Source organism: Dipodomys spectabilis, unplaced genomic scaffold (assembly GCF_019054845.1).
Source record: "Dipodomys spectabilis isolate Male_0828 unplaced genomic scaffold, ASM1905484v1 ptg000069l, whole genome shotgun sequence".
Lineage (NCBI taxonomy): Eukaryota > Metazoa > Chordata > Mammalia > Rodentia > Heteromyidae > Dipodomys > Dipodomys spectabilis.
The window spans coordinates 21,135,298-21,156,881 of record NW_024870746.1 but is presented as its reverse complement, the minus strand read 5'-3'; the positions used below and the strand labels follow the sequence as shown (position 1 = coordinate 21,156,881).

Below are 21,584 nucleotides of genomic sequence, written 5' to 3'. Positions count from 1 at the left end.
CTTGTTCTCTGGGCCTCAGTTTCCCCTTCTGTTTTCTGACGGTGTGCATATCTGTAGTGTGTGTATACATGGAAGGACGCTTGCATGTGTGTGAGTTTCCATGTGAGGCTCTTCTTCTCACACATTACATGCCTGTGTCTCTTAGCAGTGATGGCAGCTCTGGGCTGCAGCTGTCTCTAGCTCTGGGGTCATTTGGCCAACATTCCCCTGGCTGTGCTACCTCAGAGATGCAGCCCTATTATCAATTCAGCCTGTCAGGCCTCCAGCCAGTTTGGCTCCTGCTTTCTCTCCAGCTGGAAAGACTCAGCCTACTCTTAGAGCTTCTAGATGCTCAGCAAGTCTGGCCGGAAGACAACCCCTCCCACAGCAGTGGAGGAGGGCAAGCGAGTACGCAAAGAGCCAGCAGGGGCCTGAATCACAGTGGAGAGGGATGAAGCAGGAAGGTACATGAAAATGAAAGCTTTGTGCCTGTGCAGAACCCAGGGCTAACTCTGGAGTGAAATAGAAAGCCTCTGGTTATTACATGGCACAACTTTCTCCTGTCAGTGAGACACGGGGCTGCCTGGGTCCATCGAAGAAGCCACAGAAAGGACCATAGCCACCAGTCAGGGCCAAAAAAAGGAAGCCAGGACTAAAACAAAGCCAATAGAATATTTTTTTTTAATCTAGCTGGTGGCTCATACCTGTAAGCCTAGCTACTCAGGAGGCTGAGATCTGAGAATCCTAGTTCAAACTAGCCCAGGCAAAAAGTTCCTGTGAGATTCTTATTTCCAATTAACCACTCAAAAACAGGAAGTGGCACTGTGGCTCATGTGGTAGAGAGCTAGCCTTGTGCACAAAGAGGCTCAGGGACAGAGCCTACGCCCTGAGTTCGAGCCATACAACCAACCAAAAAGAAAAAAAAATCTAGCTGTCTTCAAGCAAAGAAGCCATTTCTTCCATGCCAGCTTCCTTATTGGTAAAATGCAGGATTTGTGAGATAATGAAACCCCTTCTTCTATCAGAATTCTCTCTTATTCCAGTTTATAAGCCCAGAATTCCAGCAAGTACACAAAGGAAGCAAAAGACAAATAAGACACTGGCCAAATATCTTTGTGCTGGGAAGCTCTCTTTCCAGCAAAGAGGCCAGTGGAGAGGGAGTGGGGGGCCGGGTCAGCAAGCTGTCCATAATGTTCCAGGAGCCTCTCTCTGAACTACCATGGCAATGTGCACTGGAGATAAATGACAAAAGTCGGAGCCTGCTGCTCCTGCTGGGCGGCAAGAGGGTTCCGATGAGTTGAGTCATTTTCAACTCCATGTTCCTCCTTATCATGAAGTAATATTTTGACCACATTCTCAATATAGCCCAATCTTCACCCACACTATGTTTAAGTTCAGACAGGTCATTTTCTGAAGTTGATTATTGAGATGATATATACCACACACTTTCAAAATTATATTACACCAGCCTATTTCTGAGCATTACACACACACACACACACACACACACACACACACACACACACACACACACACACATTTATTTTATCCTTCCAAAATCTCTGTGGTAGGCATAAGACATTTTCCAAATGGTGGAGATCCTCCATTCTGTAAGCCCTACAGAACTTAAGAAACGTGCCCCAAGCCCATCGAGTTTGTAAAAGATGAAGCAAGGATTCTTGTCCCAGCCATCCATCTTCAAATCTACCTGTGCCATTCTGATTGGAGTCACACAGAGATTGCATGGTGACCACTGGAAACTACAAAACTAGAAGCTGTCCCACACCCTATGAAAGATAGCATCAACTCCAGCTTAGAGGCCTCCAACGTCAAAGATGTCTCCCTAGTCCTGAGTGTGAAAGATTGCTTTTTCTGTCTGGGAACGCTGCAAATTCCACCAGTAACAATAAATTCCTGCCCTGGCCGAAAGCAGAAGGCCTAGGCTGGGAATGAAGCAAAGTAGGCTTGCAAGACATTGCTCAGTTTTCCAAGGCCTGCACCAAAAAAGAGAAATGGAATGAGAATTCAGGACAGTGCTGTTGTGAGGTCATACCAGGTGTCTCTAGTCTTCCCTCTGTAACTCTCCCCCATCTTCTCTCCTTTTAGATCATAAGCCCCACTTCCTAACCCATAACAGCTAAGACCCTAGAATCATATAGTCCACAACCCAAGTTTGTCTACTTTCTGATATCAACTCTTTCCTCTCTAATATCCCTTTCTATTTTCTGCCATTCCTTCAAAAATGACTCATTCTTGATCTTACTCTCTCAGGATCCTTTGCAAAGTCAGAGTTAAGATTTTGATAAATGAATTCTTTCTGGGGTATAAACGGTTGCTCGTAGGTTTACATGGTGCCCTTCCTTAGGGTGACTTCATTTAAAACAAGGAATACAACAGGACTTCACCCAAACAGTAAAACCTCAGTGGTAGGAACCTCTGAAGATTTAGACCTTCTCAGAGCTTTTGGAAAACATGGACGTCAATATTTTGGTGAGGGACAGGGATCAGTATGTTTATACAAACACAACTGCCTAAAAATTAGCTTTTACGAAGGTCAAGAAAGCAGACATTTGCAAAACAAAGCAAAGCAGAGGCCGTTGATGTGGGCACAGGTGGGTGTACACATGCCTTACATGCATGTGTACATGTGTATGTTGTAGAAGAAGGGACCTCCACCTGGTTACTGCACCCTTTTCCCCAGCAAGAGATAAAAATGAGGCCAGGCACCAGTGGCTCGTGATTGTAATCCTAGCTACTCAAGAGTCTGAGCTATGAGAATCATGGTTCAAAGCAGTCCTGGAAGGAAAGTCCATGAGACTCTTATCTCTAAAGAATCACTAAAAAAGCCAGATGTCTAAGAAGCAGGCAAAGACCCCAGAGATGAGCAAATGGTAGAGGCATAGTAACCAAACCCCATCACTTCCCAAATGGGAGGTGGTGGTGGAAACAAGAATTAAGAACTTTAGAAAGTCACAGTCCTTCCCTAAGTGTCAGAACCAAAACCAGAACTAGAGAATCTTCACCCCCCAATCTGGTGCACTGACCATGAGTGCTCCAGGATGGATGACTTCAGTGAGTGCTTATCCTGGCCAGCAGAGAAGTTCCCAGGAGCCTCAGAGGCAGATGAGGTTGCTGCTGTAAGCAGACACAGCTACCAGGAGGCAAGGAGGGGGAAGGGGCCCAAGGGAACAGTTAGCATGTGCCAGGACCATGCATTCACTCTGCACACTCTGTTACACAATCTTCAGACAAGCCCTTGGAGTAGATGTTAGCACTGCTTCCATTTTTCAACTGAGCTCAGCGTGGAGAGTCATCATATACATTTTCGCCCTTGCCTTGAGACTGAGGGAGCAATGGTGCAGTGGATTTAGCCAGGAGTTATCCAGGAACTGGAAGGAAGAAGGTAAGGCTGGCTGGGAATGTAGCCTCAGGCCTTTTCGGTAAAGAATAGACTAGACCCAGGCCCAGGCAATGGATGGGCAAGTGGACTCAGAAGGGCAAAGTCCAGGCGGGCAGGGAGGAAGTGCCATAAGGTAAAGTTGGTCAAGTCTAATGTCTACTACAAGGGTTACAAATGGATCCAAAATCCACAGAAACAAGTCCTTGAGGCCAATAAAATTAACCACTGAGACAGAATTGGGCAAAGAAGGTAACTTGCAAACAGGCTAAGACTGGTTTGCCAGAGAGAGAGAGAGGGAGGGGGAGAGAGAGAGGGAGAGAGAGAGAGAGAGAGAGAGAGAGAGAGAGAGAGAGAGAGAGAGAGAGATTTCTAGAGGTCAGGAACTAGGAGAGACAACTCAGGGACTGGAAAGTGTCCCCAGGACTCTTGCAATTCCTATTCTGCCAAGTCTGGCTCCAGTTAAGGGTAGAAGTTAGAGTAAGTGAGACAGAAATAACCGAGGGTCATAAATCCCTACTACACTTGGCATTTATGCCACATCAGCAGCAGGCAGAAGGGACTTGGTGATTCTGTCCTGGGCTCAGAGCTCAGGGCTATGTCACCCCTGCATGGAAATAGAACAGGAGCACCAGCCGGAGCCCTTTGACTAGAGGGAATGGGAGCTGGTAGACTAGGGTGAGGAGCTGAAGGGTAAAGAGGTAGAAACTAGGGGAGGTAGGTCTGCCTCAGGCCGCCCTCATTCCCAGCTACGGCTCTCCCATGCACTTCCCTGTCTCTACTTATAAAACCCAACATCTGAGTGTTTTTATCAGAAGTCTGGCATCCCAGCATGCACCTAAAACCTTCCTGTAGTTCATAGGAATAACAAGAACCACCTCATTAGATATTGTGACAATTACTCAGAATATTTTAGAAGCAAGTCTTAGCATGATACCTTCGACATGCAACATGTGCTAAATAAATGAGTGATCAGTGCCATTATTATTATTTAAAAGGAACATAACCTTAAAAATGGAAACTAGAACTCAACGTAGTTAAAATTTGAATTGTTAGTATTTATTGCACAGCTACCACTGCCCCAGCAAGGGTTTGGGGTATATCTGTACAGAGGACTAGACTCGACTCTCTGGGCCTCCATATGTGTTCATCATTGGAAGCCCTGGACAGGGAGAAGGGCAGGCGTGTGAGGGAAAGGGAATAAAACCAGACAGAGAGATGAAAGGTAAAGGAGAGATTGCTGGTTGTTTGTAGTCATCTCAATCCCAAAGAGTATGGGTACAAAGGAGGGTCTGTAGGGTCCTCTAGACCACTTCACCTAACACTCGTAGAACAGGACGTGATTTCTTAACCAAGGTCATACATGTTAGTGGCAGACCTGAAATGACACACCACTCTCAAGACACTCTAATTCCCTCTTTTCTGAAAAGCTACCTAAATTTGCTTCTCTTGCAGAAAATGACCAAAAACAAAAAAAAAAAGTTTCTCAGCTTTCACAGCAGAAAAATAACTTAAGATTTATCCATCCCCAGGGTTGCAAAAGTCTAGACTTCTCTTTTGCAAGCACCCTGTTTTGCTCTCTCAAGAGGTTACTTAAGAACAGAGAAAGCAATTGGCTCCGGGGAGTAGCTGAGAGAGGCAGAGGACAGGCCTAGGATAAGCCAGAAGTCCAGACCTAGCAAGAAAGAGGCCTGTCCAGACACGGCTGGGAGCAAGGGTGCATTGTCAGCCTGGGGCTGAGCTTTCCACCTACCAGAAGATGAGTCAATCTGAGAAAGAGAGCCAGCCGAAGCCCATCTTCCCAAAACTTCCAGACAGAGGCTTGATGGTACATAATTTCGGGGGTAGGAGGAGGAGGAGGAGGAGGACAGCTAAAATGACTCTGTTGCCTAGAAAGCTCAACACTGCCAGGTCCCCTGACGGTGTGGAGTAATCTGGGTCCGCAGGGACTAAGTCTGTGCTTTACCCAATCTTGTCAAATGGGTTTTTTCTAAACCAAGTGGGTGAGATGCAGAACCATGGCTCTCTCTGCTCAGCACCTCCAAAGTCACTACCTAGTTCTACCCGTGATTAAAAATAGCCAAGAGAACATTGTGGCCTAGAGGGACAAGGGAGAACTAGAGGCCACAGCAGGTAGTACCTTCCAGATCCTGAGGACAAGGACAGTCTGGAAAGGGGAAGCCACAAGGGGAGACAGGACAACACTCAGTAATTTCAATTTGGTAACTACAAGGAGCAAAGAAAGACCCTCAGCTAGTTGAGAGAAAAGAAAAACAAAGTTCCTACAAAAAAATAATAATAAGAGGGGGGCTGGGAAGGTGGCTCAGTGGTAGAGTGCTTACCTTGCAGGCGTAAGGCCCTGGGTTCGATTCCTCAGCACCACATAAGCAAAAAGAAAAAAAAAAGCCTGAAGTAGCACTGTGGCTCAAGTGGTAGAGCGCTAGCCTTGAGCTGAAGAGCTGAGGGACAGCGCCCAGGCCCAGAGTTCAGGCCCCACGACCAGACCCAAATAAGAAGAAGAAGAAGAAGAAGATTCACAGGCAATGTGGAAGAAAAGACATGACAGCTCTATGGAAAAGCCAATTGGACATCATCCAAGACTTTTAAAGGCTCGATATTTTTTTTTGGGGGGGGGGGGTCTGGTTGTGGGGCCTGAACTCTGGGCCTGGGCGCTGACCCTCAGCTCTTCAGCTCAAGGCTAGCGCTCTACCACTTGAGCCACAGCGCCACTTCCAGCTTTTTTCTTTTTGCTTATGTGGTGCTGAGGAATCGACCCAGGGCCTCAAGCATGCAAGGCAAGCACTCTACCACTGAGACACCTTCCCAGCCCACAAGGCTGGATATTTTTTCAGCTCCTTTTCAAGTTGATGGGCTGAAATATGACCCTCCCTGGTAACCCCATTTCTTTACTTATCTCCCTGATCAGATCCTTTAGCAATGTTTTCTACCTTACCAGATTGATAAACCCTGGATCACCAAAGCTAACAAATGAGTAAGTTGCTGTGTATACAGGACAGTAGCAAAACAGTGCTCTCCTGAAAAGGTCACAAAGATCGTAGCTCGGAGTCCTTTGAGAGAGGGACTGTGGCACAACTTAGGCCATACTATAGCAAGAAAACCAGTCAGTGCACACACCCTAGATCTCCTGTCTGTTTGTGCTAAAAAAGCAAAAAACAAAAAAAAGGCACATTTAGACACCAGAAACCTAACATTTGTCCATTTGTTCATTGCCATGATTTGAAAACTCATTCTTTGAACTAGGTATGGTGGCTCATGCCTTTCATCCCAGAATAAAACAAGGTGAACATTGTGGCATAGGCCTATAATCCCAGCTATATATAATCCAAGAGTCAGAGACATCTGAAGACTATGGTTCCAGGCATTCCCCAGGCAAACAAGCAAAAGACTCTACCTGAAAAAAAAAACTAAAATCAACATGAACTAGAGGCATGACTCAAGCGATAGAGTGCCAGTCACTTGGCCAGTCAGTATGCAAGTTCCATCAAGGCAGTGATCTGAGCTTATATTTGTCTTTTACTTTCCCACTCCCCATAGCACACAGGGCCTGACCCGTACCAAGTATGCTTAAAGCATCCAGTGAACACACAGCTGGCTCAGTGGCCCCATCCAATCCTTCCTTTCTCTAATCCTAGAGGCCGTATAAGTGGAGCCTTACCTCTCCATGCCGGGTGCAGTAAGTCTCAGGCTTGGTCAGTCCACAGGTGGACGAAGCTCGGAGAAACCGGGTCCTCCCAATGAGCAAGTCCCCAACAGGTGGATAGCAGGCCCCCCGGGAGCAAGCGTGTTGGTCACAGAGGAGGCTGGGCAATGCTGAAATCACAGAGGAGTCTTGGAGTATAAGCTGCCTATCCCAGTATCCCTCACGCAAGAGAGATGATGTGTGGAAAACGGGCCCCTCACCTCACTCATGCCCCTATGCTCTGCTACTAGTAATGAGGCTAGTTTCACACCTTATCAGCCCAGACTAGAAAAGGAGAGGAGGAGCAATACAAGTGACCCTGAAATACGACATCAAGCTGGAGATGTGTACTTGGCTACCAGAACTGGTCTACACCTCTTTAGCCTGTCCACAGCCCAGAGGGCTAAGTCATTTGGGGGGACACTGAGAGAGGTCTGTGTTATCCCTATTCCTTTGTCAGCAAAGGTGGTCCGTCCGATTTTATGAATGTCCAGCTATAATGTACTGGTAAATTAAGAACTCTGGAACATCTTGAGAGGGAGAAGATGGGAACTAAACTGCACAAAACCTTCAGGAAGTTAAGAACAAGGCACTGGGGAGCCTTTCCAAGAAAGACTAAATAACAGGTCCTGGTAGATGGGAAGCGATACTCACCAAAATACAGGAGAAGGAGCTGTCTCATCATTAGCCAATGGGATCCTCGGAGAGGATTTTACCTAGGACAGAGCAAAGCAACATGGGTTAAAAAAAAAAAAAAGATACAATCCTCCAGGGAACACCGGCTCCTTTCCTTGTTTCTGAACTTGTTTCTCTCAGCAGTCTCCAGTAAGGGTCATGACTGAGGACATTTCTCGCAGTAGGTATATTTATCTGGAGCCAAAGGCTTAGAAAATGCCAGAGCTGTAGACCTAGAGCCCAGCTGGCATGTATGTCCCAGGATGTCCTGAGAAAACCCCATCCCCTCTCAGACTTCAGCTCATTCTCTGGATTGTATGAGAAGGAAGACTCACACTGCCCACCCCACAGGGTCATGTGGGCAGTAGGAAGAGGCAGGGCCTTCACTGGAGAAGAGCTATGGGAAGGTCTAAGATTGTATATCTGCCTCAAAGAGAGAGGACTGGTCTTTCTCAGACCAGCAACTACAACTTAGCCCAGCCTTCAGGCCAAAGGTGATCAGGTCAAAAGGCTGCCGACCATTGTCAGAGTCTTCAGTATCACCCAGGGCCACACTGAATTGAGTCTTGACGGTGGGACCACAGTTCTGGGCTAAGTAGGTGATGAGGAGTTGAGTGAGCCTGATAGTTTCAAGGACAATGGAAGAGGATTTCATCTGAACTGAGAGCAACGCAAAAATGCCTCTAATTATTGGCAGGGAATCCAAGGGTAGCTAGAAACAGATTAAAGAGAAGCTGGGGTTCTGAGAGATGACCTGCCCTCCTCCCCCCACCCCGAGCCCCCAGAAGCATGCTCCATCAAAGCACTGTCTCCTTGTGCTTTGGATTGGAGATTGCTCTGCTCCAAAGTCAGCTACTGGCTCTGTTAACTGAGGTGGAGCTGAGAGGTCAGCTAGGCAGGGGCACAGGAGGATCTGGGGTGAGGTGGGGGGCCATTCCTGGCATCTTTCTATTTTTAAATCCTAATGCATCAAAACTCATCCCTTCCAATCCCCTCCCCGGAGAGAAAGGAGCCAAGGTTAGGCACAGGGGGCTTGAGGTTGCAGGACCGATGATGGCCTAAGAGAGAAAGCATCCCTGATTTTGATCCAATGCTCTCCGCGCTCCCAGCCCAGGGCACTCTGAGCTGGTCCACTACCCATTTCTCTCTTGTGCTCACCTCAGACCTGAGTCTGCTTTCTTCTAAATTTACTGAGTTGCTTGTGTGAAAAGCAGCAGACATTTTACCCAAGCATTTAGAGGAATCAATCAGGGTTTACAACCAGGCACCCAGAGAGACTGTCTTCTCCCCACCCCCACCCTGCCTCACAGGTAACTTACCTGTCCAGTGCTGCCCTCCTTTCTCCAGACTGCCTTTCTGAGAGCTCCCTTGGAATGTAGGGGGGTCTCCTCTCTTGGCCCTGGGGTTTTAAACAAGAGCCTGTGGAGACTCCCTGGCTGGGCGTAGCCCCACAGCAGGGCGGCCTCAGGAATCTGGCAGCTGCCACGCCCATCTGACGTCACTACTCCTCACCCTTAGGACGGGACTGGGCAAGTGGGTCTGTCCTAGAGACCTGGAAGCAAGCACCACGGTGCCCACCTGCTTGTGGGTGTCTGCAGGAGCTGGACGGGACAGCCATCACTGATCCTTAGACCAGGATTCTTGGGGTGAGGAAGGGCCCTCACCTTAGCTGCAAGCACTGTGCTTGGCATTTCCCAAGACTAATACAGGGGTTCAGCTTGCTTTTGTGTCCAGATCACTATTGATACACTAGGCAGAAGACACGCCCTGTATGCACTGTTAGAGCCCCAGACCTGTCATTGTGCCGGGACCCTGGAAAGCACCAGACCCCTCCCAAGGGGGAAAAGTGGAAAATCCCGGCTTCCTGGGGGAATTCAGTGGTGCCTTAAAAGGATCAAGAAGCTCAACTCACCCAAGGGGAAGTTTAAGAGACATGAACAGAGAAAGGCTCCGTGCCTGGCCTTGGGCTCCCTCCGCAGCCCTGGCAGGAAGCCCAGGAACAGGTAACTACTTGTGAGTCATACTGCTCTACCACAGGGAGGGTTGGCTTTGGAGCCCCTCCCTCCCGGGCAGGAATGCCTGCCTGGGGGGCCAGAAAATAGACCTGACCATCTAGGTGGCAGAAGGAAAGGCTGAGCAGAGCTGGACTAATAAAGTCAAGGCAGAATTCCCCTGGCCCCCTGGCCCCCCCTGCCAGTCCAGAAAACACAGCAAGCTTTGTGTGGGGCAGGCTCCTGCTTAGAGCTCCAGAGCCACTGTAAAATATATGGTACAAACAGCCCGGGATAGAAAGGGGCTGTTCTAGCACCCCCTTCCCTCCAGGTTGTGTCAGAGGGCTTTGAAAGGGAGACGTCGTCTCTGATTTGGCTGGCCTTGGAGAGCCTATACCCGCATGCTTTTAGAACATTGTTGCCTCAAAGACACCATTGAAAGGCATCCCTTTAATTTCTCCATTCCCGTGTGTAAGTAGCTCCTAAGCAAAAAGTTCTCTACCATGAAAGGGCTACACAGTGGAATTGGTTAGAGAACCCTGGGTTGGGGACTGGGGAGAGACATTAGTCTGGATCAAACTGAGCATGTCTAATTTTCAGGTTCTAATCTAGCACAAGTTCAGGTTTAATGGGGGGGGAAACTGTAATTAGCAAATGGACGATCAGTTGTCTAGATGTATAATTGAGATTCCAACCAATGTTAGTCTCTTGTTGTCTGTCAGCATTCCAGTGAGATCTTCCTTAACTCAGCAAAAGGGGTAGGGGGTGGGAAGAAGAAGCAGCGGCCCTTCATCAGCCCCTGTGGCCTGTGGAGAACAGAAACAGAAGAGCCCCTGCCCCAGCCCAGCAAGCACACTGCCCAGAGAAGAGTCACCTCTGACTCCTATGCATTTTAAACCCTTCTACCTGGGTCTCTTTCTCTCCATCCCTACCCCCCAATTCCCTGAATTTAAGACTTTAGGAAATTTTCATCCTCTGCCCATCACCAGAGGATGTGACAAAGAGCTCACTAATAATTAGCTCAGCCAAAGAGGGCAGGTGTTACAATCTCCATTCCTAAGTGGGGGAGGGGGAGGGCAGGTCTCACCTAAAGTGGGTGAGGCCCTTTAACACCCCCCCATTCCACTTTCTGAGGCCAGGAGCTCAGGTAAATATGCATTTGCTGTGTGAGACTGCACAAGCTGGGGCAGGTTCCAGCATGGTTTGGCTTCATAGGAAGGAAGCCCTCAGTTTACTCTTCTTGGGCCTCCTACACACTCCCAAGCAAACTTCTGGAAGCTGTTTATTCCGACCTCCAAGAATAGCCCCACTCTTCAGAAGCAGCACCCCTTCCCAAGTTCAAAATCAGACCCTTCAGAAGTAGGGAGCAGGATGCTGACGCAAGCCCAGTGTGTTCAAAGATGAGAAGCCTTCGATAGAGCCCAAGGATCAGTTAGTGTCTGACTAGAGCTAACAAGGAGGGAGCTGGGGGCATGGCCCAAGCACCCTCTGGATACCGTTTTCCTTTTCCCCAGGTAGCCTCTCTCCTGCTTCCAAGTTCTCATCTCCCCTGAGCCTTGGCTTCTTACTTAGGAATGAAGTCAGGAGTCATTCTCCACTCTTGTTTTTATTGCAGCCACACCAACAGACCAGCAAATTGTATTAGTTCTCCTCCCTTCCACAAGTAACCAGAATTCACTTCTAACCTCCTGGCTGAGCGGCTCTGTCCTGAATTTCTGCCACCGCCTTCCCACTGGTCTCTAGTCAAAGCCAAACACACCAGTCTTCTCCCCTCTGCTCAGAAACCCTGTGTGAGCTCCCCACCTGGCTCAGAGCTAAAACCACCCTGCGTGAGCTCCCCACCTGGCTCAGAGCTAAAGCCACAGGGTGGTAGACAGAGAGTCTGGGAGGCCTAACAGGGCCAGAAGCACCCTGCATGCTTCTCTTCCTCTACTGCTTCCCCTCCTTGCTGTGCCACCAAAACCAGAGGCCTGCTTCTACCTCAGGGCCTTGTTCTAGCTGATCCTTTAGCTTAGAACGCTCATGCTCTGGACATCTGCAAAGCTCTCTCTTGCGCACAGTTTTTCAGTCTTCTTTCTGGATCCTAATTTCTCTATGAAGCCTACCTTGACCATTCTGTTTGACATTATAACCAGCTTTCCTACCTCGTGTTGGATGTACCCCTAGCACACTTGACTACCCCATCTACCCTACACTAATGTTTAATGTTTTGGGCAACAAAAAAATTAACCTACATGATTTACCTATTTATCATGCTTATTTTCCATCTTCTCTGACTAGGATGTAAGGTCCAAAGAGCCAGGGATTATCCTCTATTTTATTCATTCTTGTTTTCCAAGTGCCTAGCACATAGTAGGTGTGCACTATTTGTGGAATGAAGGGATTCACTCTGGAGTGTACATTATATCACTTAGGAGTCTCCTATACCTTTTTGCCCAGCTACCTTCCTCAAAGAGGACAGCCCAAGCTGGGCTTTTGGTTGTCAAGATGGACTGCTAACTGGATAACTTCTACATCAGTCCACTACGATAGAGTCTTTCTTTTGAGGTTTCTTCTCCAGAACACTGAAATATCACCATATTAATATAGGTGTATGTTCTTTTTGCCTGTTTATCAGTCACTCCAGACACTGTTCCTGCTAAGTGTGGGGGTGGCATTAGAAACCGTCTCCATTATCCATCTGCCAGGCTCAAACTAAGCAAGTCACCAAGAAAGATCAGCCAAGATCAGATCAATGAGTAATCAGGTGATAGAGAACAAGGGAGAGAGGAAGAAGAAAGGGAGAGAAGAGATTAAAAGATGAAGACAGGGTCTGATCCAGGCTACGACACTGAGGCATGGAAGGAAGGGACACCCAGTGACTCAGGTACAAGTACCACTGAACAGAATGAGTCATGACTGAGTCTTTGTCTGTGGGACAAGGGTGGGTTCCAGCAATAACCCCAGGATATGTTCCCTGTGATTTAATGCTGGCGTGGCCCTTTACTGCAACCATCCAGACAACTGGTCACCTTTGCTGTGTTCCTCACTAGGATCAAGAGAGAAAAGGCAGACCTTCCACAGGCACTGACAGGAGCCATCCACAGGTAGGAGCCCGCAGCAAGCAGGGAAGAACCTGGGGCTGCCAATCATGGAGGACACACACTTTTCTTTCCATTTAACCTGCCCAACCTGAACGGCTGCCTAGCAGAAAGCCACGCACACTAGGCTGGGCCTGAGGTCTTGGGGAACTTGGGCAGCTGGCCTAAAATAACTGCAGATAACATTTACTGCTGTGCCCAGGTACCATTCTCAGCCCTTTCCGTGTATTAACTCATGTAACGCCAACACTTGGCCGTCCTGATTTCACAGATGAAGAAAATGAAGCCCATTTTAAATAACTTGGTCCCATCTAGTAAACTTTGACTTTAGCTGGATCAATTAGTTCCAGTACTCATGTCCTTCCTTAGCCATACATAATGCCCCCTCTCTCTTCTAAATACCCACCCTCCACCCTCACAAAACCTTGAACCTCTAGACTTTATGTCTCCCAAGCCTGGTCAAGACCCAGTAGCTTAAAGCATTTCTTTGTGCCCTTGTTCTAATCCTTGGAGTACTCATATTAGCCGGGGTTCCAGAGGTGACAATGTGGCTATGGAAACATCCAGAATAGACACTGTGAGGTGTCTCCTCCTGGGTTTTCCATATTGACAAGTCCTCTTGTGTGGCCACCAATGGACAAGGTACCTCCCTTCTGAGGCTTAAGCACATGCCCACACAGGTCCCCCCCCAACCCCCTCACATAATCCAGGAGCTTCTCTGAGTGAGCATGCAGGGAGGGGAGGGATGACAGAGAAAGGGGCTAGGCAAGCATCGGGGTAAGCTGACAAGGTCAATGCAATGATAAGAAGGTGAGGGTTAGAGGTATGGCTAAAATGGTAGAGCACCAGCCAATGAGCGAAAGCAAACATCAGCAAGTTCAAGGCCAAGTCTGAGACAAAAAAAAGAGAGGATGACACATTCTGCCTCAACCAAGAATGGGGTCTGGACTCTGAGCTCTGGGTCAGGCTCACCTTGGAGCGTCTACTCTTCCTGCTTTGCCTCTCAGAAGAGGCATGGCCCAGTGTAGCCCACAGCTAGGAGAAACTGTATGCTGGCAGAGGCTGACCAGCTCCCAGAGAAAAGGGAGACATAGATGGAGACCTCTGCCACTTCCCTTCCACCCAGATTCCTAATCCTCCTCCAGAAGACAGGCTCCCTCCTCCTCCTCTACCCCTTCTACCTCTACTCTATTCAGCCCCTACCTCTGGGAATTAGGCTCTTGGGAACTAAGTCCAGACTGTGAACTTTGTCCATGGATTTGCCATGTGGAGCAGGCTGTGTGGCCACCAAGAGAAACCTTTAAAGGAACAACATGCCACCACTCTGGCCATACAGAGAGGGAACAGAGGCATTGCTGAGAGTAAGATCCACTCCCCGTGATACCGGGGGGGGGGGGGGGCTGCCCCATGGGACTTCAAGACTCTAAGTGTGATGCATGAGAGGAGTCCACTAGGGAGACAAACTAAATCTCCTAAAACTCAAACTGGCATTTTTGGAGGGAGGAAGGAAAAATAAGCACCTTGTGGTTTGAGAAAGTAACAAGGCATGTCTGCCTACCTGTCAGGAATCTAAAAATCTTTTAATCAGCATTCTGTGCAGCAGCTGTAGCTATGCAGGGGTGTGTGTGTGTGGATGTAACCAGCTCTGTGATACTTCAACAGAAGTATAAACCTGAGAAAGTTTGGGGCTGGGGGGGAATGAGGCCCTGGGATCAATTCACACACACACACACACACACACACACACACACACACACACACACACACACACACACACACACACACACACACACACACACACACATCTTAAGCAAGTCCCCTCTGGGCTCACTTTCATCATCTAAGAATAAAGAAGATGGATTCTACCTCAAATGCTAAGGCCAGGCAAGGCCTTACCCAGAGATTATATTTTGCACACAGGTAGGGACATGCATGAGTGGGAAACATTGAAGTCCCTCCAGCTTCTGCATGCTCGCCTCTTAGTTAAAGCCTAGAATTTAGGCTAAGAAACATGAGTGAAGTCCCAATGATGCACTCACTGTTGGGATGACTTTGGACACCTCCTGGTCACCTCTGGAAGCCCCATTTCTGCAGGGAGAACCATGACAAATCTACCTCATGGAGTCTGTGGAGATTGAGGACAGCAATGCATACATAATTCTCTTGGCAAAGTGTCTGTCTAAGTGGTTTCTCTACAGAGGGTGTCTCTCCACATGAGCCTCTCTCTCTCTCTCTTTCTCTCTCTCTCTCTCTCTCTCTCTCTCTCTCTCACACACACACACACACACACACACACACACAGGTGTTGGGAGCTGGGATCAGCAGTCTGCAGTGGTTAGCAAGAAGTAAATAGCAATGCTTTGCAAATGTTTCATGACTCCTCTGCCAGGCAGTGAGCTGGGTTGGGCGGCTCCCCAAGGGGAGCCCCAGGCTCCAAATTGAGGAGCTGTGCTTTGTGTATTCTACCCTATTCCTTAGGGGCTGAAACTTCACAAAAACCATGACTGGGCCAGGAGGGAGGAGAGACACTCTGGGAGTAGGGCTATGCTTCTGGCCCGCCTGGTCAGGAAAGGACAGAGGGGAGGGGCAGGGGAGGAATATTTACAAACACAGAGGACCAAAGGGCAAAGGAACACATGTAAAAGCAACAGGCATTTTGTTTTATGGCTTTCAAGAGACAATAAGAACAAGGGAGGTGACTTATCCCTATAATCTTAGCTACTTAGGAGGATTTGGGTTTGATATCAGCCTGGGCAAAAAATGTGAGACTAGCTGAAAAATAATTAAAGCAAAAAGGGCCGAGGGCTCGGCTCAAATGGCAGAGCATCTCTCTAGAGACTCAGTACCTGAGTTTAAGCTCTACTGCTACAGAGAAGGAGGGAAGGAGGAAGGAAGGAAGGGAGGAAGGAAGGAAGGAAGGAAGGAAGGAAGGAAGGAAGGAAGGAAGGAAGGAAGGAAGGAAGGAAAAGAGGAGAGAGAGAGAGAAGAACCAGACTATAATACCTTATAAGAATTGGCATCAAAACTAGTCTGTGTGCAAATTTCAGCCGAACTCACACCTGCCCAGCACTTTGGGCAGCAGAGAAAGGCCTTTTCCTTTTCTTTCTTTGAGGCCTTTACAGTCACTCTCCCTTGGACTGGATGATTAGTCTCTACCTAGTGTAATTCTTTCCCCTTGAAAAACAATTCAAAATAGATCTTCTTCTGATCTAAAATACTGATTAAAAGATTCTTATAGTCTTGCACCAGTGGCTCACACCTGTAATCCTAGCTACTTAAGAAGCTGAGAACTGAAGATCATAGCTCAAAGCCTGCTGGGTCAGGAAAGTCCCTAAGACACTTATCTCCAATTAACCACCAAAAAACTGGAAGCAGAGTTGTGTGGCTCAAGTGGTAGCATGCTAGGAACAGTGGCCAGACCCTGAATTCAAACTCCAGGACCAGCACATGAAAAAAATTATAAAAAAAATCTTCTGGAAGTGTTTATGAGATGCTGTTAACTGTGTATATAAGAAAGGGAGATAAATCTATATAAAAATCAACTTAAGCCAGGCATTGGTGGGTCACGTCAGTAATCCTACCTACTTAGGAGGCTGAGACCTGAGGATTGCAATTCAAAGCCAGCCTGGGCAGGAAAGTCTGTGAGATGCTTATCTCCAATTAACCACTCTACAACTGGAAGTGGAACTGTGGCTCAAAGTGGTAGAGCACTAGCCTTGAGCAAAGAGAGTTCAGGGATGGTGCCCAGGCCCTAAGTTCAAGCGCCATGACTGACAGGAAACCAAAAACAAACAAAAAAATCAACTCTAAAGTACTCACAGAATAAATAGAAGAAACCATCCAAAAGTTAACATTTCCCATCTCTTTATGCACCTCTGTGTCCTCTCCGTTTCTGCAGTGAACTTATTTTGGTAAAACGATCAGTAAGAGTGAAGCATCAGCTCCAGGGTGAGGAGAGGAGCCTGTGTCTGGGATAAGTCAGCTTTGATGTTCCTCCCCAGCCTTACTCTGAGCCTCTTTGTACTGAACCTCCAGACTGCCGGAGCTTTGCTCTGAGTTGCAGACCTTCTAAGATGTGAATTTCCATTCTTATGAAGTACTGTTCTCAGGGATTGGTAGAGGCGTAACAACACAAGAGCAGTTCTTCATAAATACACACACCAGTGACCCTGGTCAGTGACCCTTGCCGAAGCAAGAAGACAGGAAAGGAGGGAGAACTGTAGACGTGACCAGTAACTACCAGGGCCTTAGCTTCCTGCTTTGTAACTGCTTATATAGTGTAGAGCTGACCACAGAGAATCAATTTTCTTTCATTTATATTGGGAGAGAAAGAAGTAAAGACAGCTAAAATCACTACTCTCACCCAAAGTTGACTCTCCCATGCAATTGTCTCAGGATAATGCCACCTGATCCTTGTTTTGTGCCTTTTGCTCACTCAGAAAACTGTACCCCTAGTAACTCACTTTGTTCATTTACATATGTGTATATACGTTTGTGGCTGTGATGTTATACATCTCTATCTCACACACTATTCCCAATGTAAGACCAGAAGCTCCCTGTAATTCCAACTGCCACACAAATCATGGGAATCCCAATTAAAACTCAATCTCAGATAAACAATGAACACTGTGGTAGAATAGCCCCAACTATTACATAGGACATACTTTGTGCTAACTTGTTATTCATTGATTATTTGAAATTCCAATTTTACTAGACTGCCTATCTTTTTCTTTGCTAAGTCCGGCAGCATTGCTTGTAGTAGCAAAGCTAATGTTCTAGGCAGTAACATGTTGTGGCAATAAATAAACCATAAAATTTCAGCAGCTTAACACAATAACGGCTTAGGTGCTGCTCACACAAACTAACATGCCAGATAATGGTGAGGGAGGGTTCTTCTGCTCCACTCCAGGAACTCTGTCGTCTGATAGCTACCCCAATCAGAATACAGAACCTTAAAAAGTCACAGCAGCAAAATTAGAGAAGGCAGGAGGAACTTTCCCCACTAATTCTATGTTTCAGCCCAGAAATGACAAAGGCACACAGCCCACTGGCCACCACCGTTCCCAGTGCCCCTGAGTAATCTTCCTCTGTATTGAGAAGAACATCTAGCATCATCCATCACCGTCAGTATATGATGAAATCGAAATTTAATGGCAGATCTAGAAGCTTCCAAAGTCTATTTCCACTACAACATCTGGCCTCCCAAAATTGAAGCAATTTATTTTCCTGAAAGAATATGTAATATTGAAGAATTTGTAGAATGAACTGCCTTAAGGAAAATGGTAAATTGTGCTGGGGGTATAGCTCAAGTGGTAGAGTATGTACTTAGCAAGTGTAAACACATGAGTTCAAACCCCAGTTACCTCTATCACTACCACCACCATCAAAGGACACAAATAAGAAAAGTGGTTATGGTGAGTATTCCAAACCTAGATCACTTCTTGCTTCTGAAAAGTCCTAAAAACAGACAATGAGACCTTTGTGAATCACAGCCAGAAAGAAAACAGTCCTATATGCCACCTCAGTTTCTAAAAGAGAAACTATTGAAGGTAAATTTTCAGAGAAGATTTTGACATTTTTGATTTGACTAGGACTTTAACTCTCAAAGTTCCATGTTCTAGGAAATCCTTTAGTCGCAGGAAAACCAAAACTGTTGGTCACTCTAGTTTTCCACCATATTCCCTCTTAGATGGCTCTTGAAAAAGTCACCTCTAGTGGCTCAGTAAACTCTGCATAGACACACTATCACTCAGGGTAGACTCTGAGGGCCTTGTGCCTGAATACAGGCTCTTGCTGCTCTACCAGAATGGGTTCACATTCTTGCTGCTGGGGCCATGAGCGTTCCCTCTGACATGTAACAGACCTCCAAAAATAATGAGCAGACAGTGGAGCTGGGCTCAAGTGGTACAGCACCAGCCTTGAATGAAAAGCCCTGAATTCAAGCCCCAGCACCCTCATACAAATAGAAGAAGAAAAAAAGAATCCATGACAAGATTGAGCTAACATAATGCTATACAAGAAACAATTATTTAAAGAAACCCAGCGGAAAATCCTTTGACAAATACATGACTTTTACAATATTACTCTATATAACTCACTGCTTAAAATGTTTTGTCAGCTTAGACTTTTATATATCAAATTGTATTAGATTAAAATGGCTACCAAAAAGAACTATATATGTGCCAAAATATATAAGCCAAAACCTTGACATTGCAGACATGAGACTGGAAGTTAATTCAAAAATCACTCTAGTACCTTCTTTACAGTCTTATACTTAAGGCTTCATAGGAATTTATAGTTCAGGGACATTATAATTCAGACCTGTTTATGGGTCATTTGACTCCAACAGAAAAGTTTACACAAATTGTCTAGCCTATGCGTCTCTGTTACTTGAACAAAAGTAAGTGGACAATACTGGAAATTGTCCGAAACCAGATATAAAAAAAGATGAAGTGATTTACTAAAAGTCACATGGGCAATTAATTAACGGAAGCCCAGGACACTGGGGTTCAGGTCTTTGGACCCTACATCTAGTCTTTCCACAGCTCTGTTTAGCCACCAAACATTTTGTGATCAAAAATGAACAAGCATCTTATAATTTTTGCTCATTGATTTTCAAAAGCTTTCAACAGTCTTCTTCATCTGCTTTGCCAATAAAATGGAATTATTGTGCTTTGTAGAATGTTATCAACTAAAGATTTCAATTATTACTCTATTTTATGTGTTTTGTTACTTTTATATTTATTTTTCCTATTAACATGAATTTAATAGTTTTAACTTAGCTAATGACACCTCTGTGAACTCTAGTGGCAAAAATGACTACAATATAGAATATTGTAACAAAACACCTTGGGAACAACAAAAGTAATAATGGAAGAGAAATTCAAGAGTTGTTTAAAATTGTTATTTTTTTGAATCCCCTGTAACAATTTTTGAATCCTTGTCTGAATTCAGTGATCAATATTGCTCTGTCATTCCTTCTTTTGGGGTACTTGTTAGTGTTTTATGTGTTTTTAATCATTTAAGTTTTTATTTATTACAATTTTTTACAGTTAAGCCAGGGGCCAGTCACTCTTGCTTGTAATTCTATCATCTCAGGAAGATGAGATCTTAGGATTCCAGTTTGAAGCCTGCCCAGACAATTATCCAGCAAAAAGCTGGAACTGGAGCTGTGGCTAGAGTGGTAGATTACTGTCCCTGAGCAAAAAAAGCTAAGCTCAGTTCTGAGTTCAAGCTTAGAACGGGCACATAAACACAAAAATACTGGCCTTGAGGCCTTTTAAAAAAACCTGGTGAAAACAGTGCATGGGAATAAAACTCTCCCAAAGGAAAAAAAAACTGAGAAGGTCCTCGATGAATGGTGGCTTACCTGGGCAAAGCAACCTTCCTGTCACTGGATGGGAGAAAACAGTATGCCAGCATGGCTTTGTTCTGGAGCCAACTGTACTACTGCAGTTGTACTCTGGTAGGCTCTTCTGGGCCAACTCTGACCATCCTGACATTTTAACTACTATGTTTATTTCAAGTCATATACTGTTAAAATAGGTTCCCTATCTTGAATTTGTGCCATTCTTTAAATACGTGAGTACACACACACACACACACACACACACACACACACTTTGCACTTGTGCCTGCTACGTTTTGTTAGTTTTGGCCCATGGTCTGTTTGCTATGAGTTGCATTTGGTGTGGACTTAGTCCTACCCTCTCTGTCATCTCCAACTTAAAGTCAACCACGTCTCAGGTACTCAGAGTCCAGGGGCAAAAGTGACCTTTCAGGTCGACTCACATAGCCCCCTTCCCACACGTACACTGATCTATCCGCGACTCTGGCCTGACTCATCACCTCCGCCTGTCTATTCTACCCTCTCTGTAAAATCTTAAGCCAACATTTGGTGTGATTCCTAAGTTAGTAATAGCTTCTCTATTGAATTCTTTTTAAATTCTTCTTTTCGGTTAAATTCTTCCCAAACTCTGGAAGCAGATCTTACTTAACCAATTCAATCATCAGCTTTTTTTTTTTTTTCAAGTAAATCCATTTTGTAAATATCTCAAATTTCCATAGTTAAGTTTATTTAACTTTTTGGTCTGGTAAGAAGGCTCAAACTAAGGATCCTGGCACTCTCATTTGGTACGTTACCACTCAAGCCATGACTTCAGTGTGGCTTTCTTTTAGCTGGTTTACTAAAGATGAAGTCCCACAGAGTTTTCTGCCCAGGCTGGATTTGAACTATGCTCCTTCAGGTCTCTTCCTCCCCAGTAGGTAGGATTGCAGGCCTGAGCCACCAGTGCCTAGTGTTTAACTTTTAATTACTTTGTGGTTGTCTTCAAATGTGGAATGTAAATTCCTTATGAGTTTGTAACTTAGTGTTTGTATACAGTAGATACTGATTCATTACTATGGATTTTTGGGACAGGGGAAACCCTAATTTTAATTATGGCTTGAAGAATATGACTCCATGACTAGTACCCTCTAACTAGACTCCCTCTCAAAATCTCCTCTCCTACTAAGAAAAACAGAAATAGAGCTTGATAAAATTCATAATGAGCTAGTCTACTTACCAGTGGAATTCTAAGCCTAGGAAGCCTTGAGTTGAATACCAATTTCCTACCCTATCTTTATCACTGAGGTTTTAGATTGAGAAAACCAGGTCTCAGATTGATGCTAACTTCATATTCAGAACTGAAATACTTACCAGGTCAGGCTGTGGATGCTGGCACTACAGATGTTAAGACTCAGCACTTATAACCTTGAGTAGT

The 21,584-nt window shown here is 46.0% G+C and overlaps 1 protein-coding gene across 1 annotated transcript in view; it reads right to left on the bottom strand.

Moving 5' to 3' along the window:
* The window catches only part of Lamb3 (laminin subunit beta 3), a 140,415-nt gene that overhangs the window by 30,820 nt on the left and 88,011 nt on the right, over window positions 1-21,584 (bottom strand). Inside the window, exons 5-7 of the mRNA XM_042682059.1 lie at window positions 9,071-9,150; window positions 7,731-7,792; window positions 7,053-7,207 (exon numbers count right to left, since the gene is read on the bottom strand). Coding sequence (XP_042537993.1) covers window positions 7,053-7,207; window positions 7,731-7,761 — 186 coding nt within the window. The 5' untranslated portion in view covers window positions 7,762-7,792; window positions 9,071-9,150. The remainder of the gene's footprint in view (window positions 1-7,052; window positions 7,208-7,730; window positions 7,793-9,070; window positions 9,151-21,584) is intronic.